The sequence below is a fragment of the Apium graveolens genome, chromosome 11 (assembly GCF_009905375.1).
Source record: "Apium graveolens cultivar Ventura chromosome 11, ASM990537v1, whole genome shotgun sequence".
In the NCBI taxonomy this organism is placed as follows: Eukaryota; Viridiplantae; Streptophyta; class Magnoliopsida; order Apiales; family Apiaceae; genus Apium; species Apium graveolens.
Window position 1 is genome coordinate 95,681,229 of NC_133657.1, and position 11,541 is coordinate 95,692,769.

An 11,541-nucleotide genomic window follows, 5' to 3' on the forward strand; every position below is an offset into this window, starting at 1 on the left:
TAAGAATGGTCATCCTTTGTAGATTAGCTAGTAAAAATCTTATTATGTAATAAATTTACTGATGTAAGCCATGAAGTAATCAGATCTCAGATGTAACCTATAAATAGAAGGATGGTAGTTTGTAGTTTATTACCTAAATGAGAAAAACAGAGAGAACAAAAAAGCTTTAAAAAAGGCTGAAGCATGTTTGTGAAAAGCAAGTTGTATTTTTGTTTGAATTATAACATCAGTTGTGTGCTTAAACTATATAAAGTTTTTAGTTATATTTTGATAAAGCCCATACACGTTTCCAACAGAAAGTAATTTAGTTTGAAAAGCTAATTTTACTTCCCACATTTCGGCTACAATTCTGCAGGAATGCTGAAAGTCTGAGGAGTTGCAGCCTTTTTCCTAGTATCCAGAGCATATAGCGGTTTATGATTCCATTTCTTTAGATATCTTGTTTACTGATCTGAGACAACAGATTCATGCTGATCTTCTGCACCTAAGCTAGCTGATATTAAAACTTGCCTTTCTGCAATGTCCATAATGTATGGTCACTACTCGAAAACATTGCCAAAAACTGGTCAGCCCCTAGGACCAGGAGGGAGCTTAGAACATCTTTAACTATCCTTTCCTCCTCTTGTACTAAATAAGTAATATCAAACTTATCAATGTCGACCAAATAAAATAATTCCAGTCCCCATCCATGCCTGGTTTTAGATGTGCTATTCAATTCTCAGATTAAAGTTGCTTATACCTATAAAGAAGAATTCATGAGTGAGAGCTAATCCAGTGAAGTGCTATAACGGGTTCTATTGCTTGAACATGGAACCAAATTTAAAAATGATAAATCCAGTGCATCCATTTACAAATGGTGACTTGGTTCTATACCAAATAGGCAAATATAGCTTTTCTATCCTTAAAAAGGTAAGCATTTCGGGTCTAAGTTCTATATCAGCAAAAAAAAAAAGCGGCATCAGGCATCAGGAGTCAAATATTGAAGCCAGAGTTCTATTAGGCAACAAACTACATTTTTGTGTCAAAATATTCCAATAGTTATAGTAGCTATATTAGCATTAGCATCGGATTTGCTATAATGTATACATGCATATAGTTATGTCTTGAACTGAAAATTTGTATAGCTTTTTCTATTAAATACTTGTGTTTAAGACTTCGTTTAGTAACCCTAGCCTTAGCCCGGTGATTACCCATGTTTGTTCAAGAAACAGAAGTTAAATATGTTAACTTTAAACCTGCGGAAGATAACTATTTAAAATCCTATCCATTCAAGCAGGCATTTAAGATGCTTACCAATATCAAACAGCGTGTTTTCCAGCAAGAAGATATATCTTTGTTGTTTTCACAAGTACAATGTGCTGTTGCAATTTCCCTGATGTCAATACATTCAAGAGGAGAGCATACTTGAACAATGATATTGATATGTACAGTTTAGCAAATCTTAAAAGAATATAATAGGTTGATCAGACTATTCTATGCGCGAGCCCATACTTTGATCGCCTTTTGAATAAAAAGAACAATCAACATTCCAAATAGTGCATCACTCATCAGCAATCCTGGTAAATCTACTGAAGATGTTGCCAGCATTCAATATTAATGGAGAAAAAAAATTGTGGTCCAAACACAAACCCTGTTGATTTTTAGGCTCGAAATGAACACGTTGATTTATGGATTTATAAAATAAATCATATATGGAGTTAGTGTGGGAAAATAAGGTAGAGTTCAACAAACATAGCATCCAGCGCAGGCTATAAAACAAGTGTCCAACTAAACTGTTGATATTTTTCACAATTTTGAATTGCACTATATGCATATGCATTGATGTTTCGGCCAGGTATTTTAATATTGAAATGTGTTATTATTTGCTAAAAAAGAAATAAAAGCAACTTATTAAATAATTAATAACCTGTCCTCTATTCAGTTGGTCCTCAAAGGCAATGAACGGAAAGAGTAGAAACAAAGAAGATATACACTATGCTGTTTGCTCCAATATGATGACGTCAGACTCTACTATATAATCGGAATTTTGTGGGTCGGTTAATACAGTGATCTCCCTGCAATAAGTGAAGCACTTGATGTAAAACCTAAAATTCTTGATAGCATGTAGATGTCTCTTCCCGAAAATATCTTCTTTTCTAGAATTAAACTTGACACCTTTTCCGATATAATTTCCACTTAAATTACATCGGATGTTCATGGACCGCACCGTACGAACCTTTAACTGGTTGTTTGCATGTAGTTTTCTCCTCAAAATTTGCCAGAATCGATTAGGATTCGGATTTCTAGTATATCAAAACTGAATCCAATTCAATTAGATCAAATTTGTCCATAAATTATATTTCCATTCCCCATAGGAATACTTTCTGATATTTTCTAATCCAGAAAAGAAGGAAAAAAATTTAAATATTTAGATCTTTGGTTCAAATAAGAAATATTTAAAGGCATTACCCGCTTTCTTGTTCTCTCCATAAGCCCATGCCTAGATAGCTTTCTTGTTCTCTCCTTTCTGTTGCCAAAGGGATATTAAATGAGTGGAATTGGGAAATGGATGGAAGGATAGATGGGGCGCCAGGGGATGAGCAAAGATACATATTCCTATGGTAGAAAGAAATGCACAATGCAGAAAAAACTTGGTCAGCCAATAGTAATGAAGTTTTAATGCTATCAGGCAGTACTTAATCAATCAAAGAAAATGAGAGAAACTATCATCCTTTTCCATTAGAACTCATGCATGTCAAGGTAAAACAACACTGGTAAGGTGACCAAAGTCTCTCTGTCAATAGGTCCAAGTTAGAGCTCCAGAGCGAAATCAAGCTGGCCTAAAGGACCTAACAGTCCACTAAGACTTGCATGATGTCACCATTCTGATGTAACTATCAACTATAACTCCCAGAGTTAAGCTATACGCGGCCTACTAAATCTAGAGCACTAGTTACATACTTGACCCACCAATCCAATCACTTTCGCGAATAACTCAACATGTTAACAGCCACAGAAAAACAAAATTATGTGGATTAGATACTTGTAAGCTGAACTCTGAGCAAGTTCATGCTTCGTTAAACAGCCACAAACTTCTTGAGTTTCATACTACTTCCATAATTTAAATATCCCATTTGAGGAATGTTACGCTAATAACTTCCCAGGATAACACAGATGACACTGAAAAAACTCTATCAAGTACAGCCAAACTAAAAACTGACTTTGTCACTGAATCACATATTCTGTACATATAAATGATACATTATCCATTCATCAAATTCCCTTGTATAGCAGTGGCTGTTAGTTTCCAAGTTCAATAACCGTGCTGGATAGTCACCCATCACATCACACGACACTGCATATCTAATCAGCTTATTACTCTTCCTCTTCTTTTAATCTTCATTATTTTTAAGGCCTAGCTATCAAACTGCTAATATAAAATAAGATTATTATTGTGCAACGTGGAAAAATACAGAGTGACACAATTACGGAAACAATTCAATTACAGTGATTGCAATTAATTTAAATGGCTTGACTATTAAAATTGGATAAACTTGAAGAGCCATTACCCTTTGCCGTAGGTGATACCATTCTGCTCAATCCAAAAATTTGTTATGGTTGTATATGATAATATGATTCCAGCCGTTCAACTGATGCAAGAGGCGAATTACTGCTGAAAAACAATAGTAATGAGTTTAATAGTAAAACCAGATGACAGTAAAAGTATCCCATGAAGTGAACTGCTAGCCAGTTGTATACACACATATTGATAATAAATAGAGGGCTAATTTAAACAAACAAATCTTGATTAAATCACAAATCAACAGTGATCAACTGAATGAACAACCTTTCAGGGGGATGACACACAAAACTTCCCATCCTACTCATTTCGCCTCTTTGATCCTATTCACAATATTCCTTTTTATTTTTACTATCTAAAATATCTTCTTCATCATCAAAATCATCAATCCTCCTGACACATTTTTCCAGTCCACTAAACTCAGATTTAATCAAAGCTTCATCCTCTTGACATAACTCATCCTTCTTCTCGGGCACCAGGTGATTAATCAATGCATCAACACTAACATCTGCATGTCTAGATTTTATAAACCGCAACTCCTCCAACGCAACAACATCCCCCATCTCTCTTTTCAAACCTCGAGCCCGGTTCTCAAGAGATTCCATAGCATCCGCAACTTCCCTCGTTTCTTGTTCCTCATGCCAAGGTTCGAAATTCCTGGATGCACCAGACTCGACAATATAATCAGAATTTTGTGGGTCGGTGATCACAGTGATCTCACTACAACAAGCGGGGCACTTGATGTAAAACCTAAAAATCTTGATAGTATCTAGATATCTCTGCCCGATAACCTCTTCTTTTCTCGAATTAAACTTGGTACCTTTCCCAATATAATTTCCACATAAATTGCATCGAATATTCATGGACAACATCATACGAACCTTAATTTGGTTGTTGATTGCATGCACTTTTCTCCTCGGAATTTTGGCAGGATTGAAATCAGGCGAATAGTACTTGTTCAACACTTTTCTTTCTCCCATAGTAATTTAAAATACACTATATAAGTAAAATTGCTAACGGGAGAAAACGATTATCAAAAGTCACCAGTATTTGTGTTCTTCCCGATTACTGCTCGTTTAGCTTAGGGTTTTAATCATGAGAGATTGTTCTATATATAACGATACAATGCAACATACAGTTAAACCTCGATTAAGTAATATCCGATAAAGTAATAACCTCGCTTAAGTAATAATTTTCATCGGTCCCAACTTGGGCCAATATTGTAAAGTAATATTCTCGCTAAAAGCATAAGATAATAAAAAATTCGAAAGTCATTAAGGGCCCAAGTAATATGTAAAGTAATAATTCCATAATTATATATATATATATACTGTATAATGTATATGATTACAAAATTTAATTCTTATTAAAATATGAATCTATTGTAGCTTGTTTCTTCTTTCCACCAAAGCCAAAATTAATCTCGTCCTTGACTTTATGTAAAGCAAAAATAACTCCTGGTATGTTTTGCTCGTGTTGTAACAAGTAATTGTTCAAAGTGGTGAGTGCTTGAAATGCTTCCTTTGATGACACGCTTGGGATGACATTGCTATCGTCGGGTTCAGGATCAGTCCCTTCATCAGTGCTCATTACCGACTCAATGATTTCTTCATCCGTAGGTGATTCCATAACCGCATCATTCTCGTTTGGATAGTTTAAGAGATGCTCGACATCCATCACATTCCTATATCGTAAATTAGAGATAACTTCATTTAATCCTTCGACACCTTCATTTATTTCTCCAAGTTCTTGTTCATCATTTTCTTCTGAACGAATCTTGCAATGCCGAAAACAATTTGCAATTGTGGTTGTTTTCACATCAATATTCCAAGCCATGTTAGCAAAACTAATAGCATTCAAGATATTAACTTTTTCAGGATTTGTTGCATTAACTTCAAGACTTTGCAACATGCTAGAATATAGACGACGCCGATAGTGAACTTTAAATGCTCGAATAATTCCAGCATCGCATGGTTGAATCTTAGATGTTGTGTTAGGAGGTAGAAAGAACAACTCTGTATTTCTCAAGCCTTCAACTATTTTTGGATGAGCAGGACAATTGTCAACAATCAAAAGTACCTTCCTGCCATTCATTTTACTATCAAACCAAGTAACAAATTCTTGAAAAAGCAAGCCAGTCATCCAAGCCTTCTTGTTAAAACGATACACACAATTAAGATTGTTTATATTCACATTTTTAAAGCACCTAGGATTGGCGTACTTACCAATGATCCAAAGTGGAACTTTGTCAGACCCATCACCGTTGCAACACACAACTACAGTGATTCTCTCTTTATCTTTTTTGCGGCCCTCTAGCTGTTTGGTAGCTAGTGAATGGTCAGCTTCAAGTCGATAGAATAATCTCGTTTCATCCATGTTATAAATATCTTTCAACTGAAATTGATCCAATTTTGATCGGATGCCTGGCAATGCATTTTCAATGTTCTCCATCATCACTGAACCACTTTCACCAAAACGCCGATAAGATTTGATTCCATATCTTGCCTTGAAACGTTCTAACCATCCACTGGAAAAGCTAAAATCGGAATTACTTTCCCCATACATTTTCTTCATTAGCTCCTTTCCTTTTTCTTGAATGATTTCTCCAGACATATTAACTTTATCTTGCCTTTGAAGAAACCACTCAAACAAAACTTTCTCTAACTCTGGATATTTTGCTGATTTGTGTTTTTTGACATCACTTTGTTTCCTCTCGTCGGACAAGTATTCCGAGGCTCTCTTGAGTGTGTTTGATATAGTTGATTGACTGATATCTAAGTCATATTTTTGATGTACCCATGCTTGTAAATCTTTCTGGCTTACACCTGGATTCTCCTTTTTATATTCACAAATAGCACTCCTTATCTTATCTGTGATTGCTGATTTTTTCACTCCTTTTAGATGATGCGAAGACATTGGTGTATACTGTAAAACAAAGTTGATATTGTATGTGTCTGTAGTGTACCATTCTATCATTTTATATAGTTAATCACAAAGTCTTATCATTAATATTATGGTGTCTCTTCATGTATTTTTATTTAAGAATTACAATAAATATTAGATGGTTGAGTTTCAATACAACGTACACAACACATGTTACCTTTATGTACTGATCTGGTGCAATTTTAATATGCATGCATCTAGTTTTTGGATATAAGTAATCATAATAAAAGTAATTTTAGATCAAATACATTGCATGTGATTAATTCTAGTTTTTATACGTACATTATATATTATACTGTACCACGTAAACATAAAAATTCGGTAAAGTAATAAAATATTACTTTATCGATAAAGTAATAAAATATTATTATATCGATAAAGTAATAAATTCGGTAAAGTAATATTTTTTCCCGGTCCCAAGGGTATTACTTTAAAGAGGTTTAACTGTATATACGAGTGTAAGAAATCGAATCTAATTCAGCTTCCCATCAATATATATATTACAATACGATTAGGATTCAAGAGTAAAGTTCTATGGAGTCCACCTTTAATTGGAGTCCTCGGAGTCCATATATGTTCTGCAAGTAAAATATAGCTTAAAATATTGCAAAACATATTATTTTTCGACAAACATCACTATTCTATCAAAAATCTTGTAGATTGCATACATTTTACAAGCAGAACATTGCAAAAATATATATTCTACAAAACATGTTTAGTTTGCAGAACATAAATGTTCATGTTGCAGAACATATTGCAGAACATACATATTGTACCGGAAATATATGAGATTTGCATGATTTTGTTGAAGTTATGCTATTTGTGTAACATGTTTTGCAAAATAACACGTTTTACAATATATTTTATTTGCAGAACGTAGAAGGACTCCGAGGACTCCGATAAAAAGGTAGACTCCATAGAACTCACCCCTAGGATTCAAATATATGTATTGTGATTTCATTTTCAAATAAATTATAATACAAATAAATTTTTAAACTCTTATTTTTCAGAATAGTGAACCAAAATGTCATTTTTGAGTGTTAAATGACCCAAAATATTACTTTCGAGAATAATGGCCCGAAATGTCACTTCATAACGACACTTCGTCTACCGTTTTGTATTTTTTTTCACAAATATAAAACGGTTTTTCAAAAATATAAAACGGTACATAGTGTACCGTTTTGATACTTTATTTTTTAAAACAAAAAAATTTATTAATGTGCAAAACGTTAGTTGAACTAGCGTTTTGACTCAAAACAGTACATCATATAGCATTTTGTACCAAAACGTTACTTTATCTACCGTTTTGCGCATAAAAAAATTAAAATACCAAAACGCTACACGAAATACCGTTTTCGGTCTTTTGCATAAACGTTACACGATGTACCGTTTTGAAGTGATATTTAGGGTCATTTTCAACCCCAAAGTGACATTTAGGGCCACCACCCTATTTTTCATCATTTCTAACCAACAAATTTAGATTTTAGATTGATTAAATATCATATTCTAATTAATAAAATCTTTAATTAATTATCTTAAATTTAACATTCAAAAAAAGTTTAATTAACAATAAAAATTTACCAATTGTGTGTACTTATAATTATTCAATATAAATTTTTGATTAAAGAAAGTCCAATTTTAACATATACAAAAATATTATTACCAATGCAATTGACAAAAGTTGTTACAGTAAAATTTTAAAATTTCAATCAGTATTCAATAGATAAAGCTTAGTTTCAGAATTTTGAATTTATGAACATAGGGAGCTCCCTGGTAAACTGAGAAAAATATAGTTGAAATCAGTTATACATTCTTGAATATTATTGTTATGTTTCGATGTTATGGGTAAAAACATATATTTATTTCATGTCTAAAACATCGTTCCGGGTATGGTCTCGTGACTTGTAGGATGCCTTCGCGGTTTCGCGATGCTTAGAGTTGTGCTCCAAAACGTGGTTTCATAGTGGTGACGTATGGAGCTCTTGTCCAAAACGGTCTGCTGAAGTTGAAGGGATAAGACCCTTTATATAGACGTTAAGAGTCTAGGAATTAGGGTAGAATTGGGTGACTTGATGGACAAGTCTCCACCTCTGATTGGACTTTGGAGTCCTAGAAAGCAGGAATTAGTTTTCTTCTGAATTTAGGGTGCTTGGAGGCTACTTCTTGTAGAAGTAGTTACTTATTTGAACATATTTATCGGGATATTTAATTAGCCCCCTTATTAATTACCAAATTAATTTATGAGGATCAAAATCCTAATCCTAAATAATTAGGATTTTGATCCTCATTAACCGGGTTTTTCCCTTTTACCTAATCAGGTCTAATTAATGCGACATTAACTCCGCAATTAGGGTTATTCTTATTCCCTATCATTTTTCCCCAAACTTCTAGGAAACACACTCGATATTTCGTAGAAGTTAAGTTAACTCTTAACCTATCAGCGGTATCATTTTTAGCGTAAAGTATGGAGCAACCTGCGTAAAGGGTGGAGCAACCTACACATTTACAATGATTTGCCTTATCCGAGGCTTCATGGTATTTTCTGAAATTTTCTTAATTTTTCATACTCATTTTCTTTCCTTATTCCTATTTTTAGGTATTTTTTCTAATTTTTCCTAATCCTTTAGGAATTTTTATACATCTCCGAATATTTTTCGTAATTTTTCCTGATATAGGAATTTTTCTGCATCTCTAGGTATTTTTCGTAATTTTTTAAATATTTTAGAAATTTTTATGCACCTCAAGGTATTTTCGTAATTTTTTCTAATACTTTAGGAATTTTTCTGTACCTCCGGGTATTTTTCATAATTTTTTCTCTTATTTTAGGAATTTTATTGTACCTCCGGATAATTTTCGTAATTTTTTCTAATATTTTAGGAATTTTTCTATACCTCCGGGTAATTTTCCTAATTTTTAAGAATTTTTTTATACCTCCGGTTATTTTTCATAATTTTTTCTAATATTTTAGAAATTTTTCCGTACCTCTGGATAATTTTCCTAACAATTTAGAAATCTTTTCATACCTCCGGGTTTAATTTTTCTGTACATCTGGGTATTTTTCGTAATTTTTCCTAATAATTTAAGAATTTTTCCGTACCTCAAGGTAGTTTTCCTAATAATTTAGGAATTTTTCCGTACGTCCGAATATTTTTCATAATTTTCCTAATATTTTAGAAATGTTTCCGTCCCTCTGGGTATTTGTCGTAATTTTTCCTAATAATTTAGGAATTTTTCCGTATTTCTGGGTATTTTTCATAACAATTTAGGAATTTTTCTATAACTCCGGGTAAGTTTCCTAATAATTTAGGAAGTTTTCCGTATCTTCGGGTATTTTTCATAATTTTACCAGGACTAATTCTGTAAGTTTGCAAAATTCAGAGACTAAATTGTAATTTTTAAAATCATGAGTGTAAAATTGTCATTTTAAACCTTCAGGGGCCATTCTGTAAAGTGCGCTAAACCTCGGGTACCAAACAACAATTTTACACCCAAATGTAGTCTGATCGTGGTAAAGTGCGCTGATCGAATTATGCTCCAATTGTAGTCTGATCGTGGTGATTTCGATCAGCCTGTTGTTGTAGTAGGATCCTTCGTATTTTTTGTCCTTTTCCTTTTTTTACTTCACTTCCTTTTAAAAAAAATATTATTATTGAAAAGTAATCATATTTATTTTATTCAATATTTTGAATAATATGAGCCCCATGTCAGGAGTGTCCTACCCGGATAATTTTTTTTACAGTCCATTGGGTTAAATTTATTTCGATAATGGCCCAAATTGGGTTAAAAATTCTCGAATAAAACTCAACTTAGATAAAATTCAACTCGGATAAAATTTTCTGAATAATAACCCAAATCAGGTTAAAAAATCTCGAATAAAGTTCAACAAGGATAAAATTTTCGGAATAATAGCCCAAATCAGGTTAAAAAATCTCAAATAAAATTCAACTCGGATAAAATTTTTCTGAATAATAGCCCAAATCGCGTTAAAAATCTCGAATAAAATTCAACTCAAATAATAGTCCAAACTAAGTGAAAAAATCTCAAATAAAATTCAACTTGGATAAAATTTTCTGAATAATAGCCCAAACTGGGTTAAAATTTCTCGATTAAAGTTCAACTCAGATAAAATTTTCTGAATAATAGCCCAAACCGAGTTAAAAGATCTCAAATTAAATTCAACTCGGATAAAATTTCCCGAATAATAGCCCAAACCGGGTTAAAAATCTTGAATTAAATTTAATTCAGATATATCTTTTATTTTTTATTTTTTTACAGAAATCCCCCTTTGACCAAGATGCTTACCGAATTATGGACTGATTTCTCCTTGTCGTGGGATTTTCGACCGGGATTCCATACGGTCAGGATCCTGGTCGAACAATTCACAATTTAGATCAGGAATCCTGGCCCCTTAGACCAAGATTCTGAGCCCTGGCCGAACTATTCAATATTTAAATCAGGAATCCTGACCCCTTGGACCAGGATTCTGACCCCTGATCGAACGATTCACAATTTAGATCAGGAATCTCGACCCCTTGGATCAGGATTCAGAACCCTGATCGAATGATTCACAATTTAGATCAGGAATCCTGACCCCTTGGATCAGGAATCCCGAATTACGAGCTGAAAGCCTTTCAATAGCCATAAGTTTTTGCTCGTTTACCCGATTTGAGCCTATAATATATTAAATCGAAGCTTATTCCGGACTTTAACTTATAAGAACATTCTCCTCTTGCCACTTACAAATTTTCGATTCTTTAATCGAATAATATCATGGCTTTACGAGCGTTTGCGTGCCTTCTCCTTTCCTTCAAATGGATGGAGCGTGGCCTCTACGTGCCCTCCCCTATTTTTTTAGTTTGTCTAGCTTAGTGCGTTGTCCTATTTGCATGCTCGATTTAATTAAACCCTCAGGTTTAAAGTGTGTGAAGTATAAAATACCTCCTTTTCTTTAAACGTTTTCAAGCTTGTATGAGCCTCATCCTAATTCTGTTATTGACTAGATGCGGCCCTTCGAAACTTGGGATTCAACTTTCCTTTCT

The 11,541-nt window shown here is 33.4% G+C and overlaps 2 protein-coding genes across 2 annotated transcripts; both read right to left on the reverse strand.

Annotated features, from left to right (window-relative positions):
- Positions 1–2,454: 2,454 nt before the first annotated feature.
- Positions 2,455–4,631, reverse strand: LOC141698339 (uncharacterized). Its single transcript, XM_074503025.1, has 3 exons — positions 3,827–4,631; positions 3,549–3,649; positions 2,455–2,595 (listed from the first exon to the last, which is right to left on the reverse strand). Exon 1 carries the CDS (start codon positions 4,537–4,539, stop codon positions 3,883–3,885), a length of 657 nt encoding a protein of 218 aa, XP_074359126.1. The 5' UTR covers positions 4,540–4,631; the 3' UTR covers positions 2,455–2,595; positions 3,549–3,649; positions 3,827–3,882.
- A 284-nt stretch (positions 4,632–4,915) lies between these two features.
- On the reverse strand, positions 4,916–6,535 carry LOC141695708 (CENP-B homolog protein 2-like). The gene has a single exon (XM_074499935.1). The coding sequence runs from the start codon at positions 6,533–6,535 to the stop codon at positions 4,916–4,918; it is 1,620 nt and encodes a 539-aa protein (XP_074356036.1).
- Positions 6,536–11,541: the final 5,006 nt, after the last annotated feature.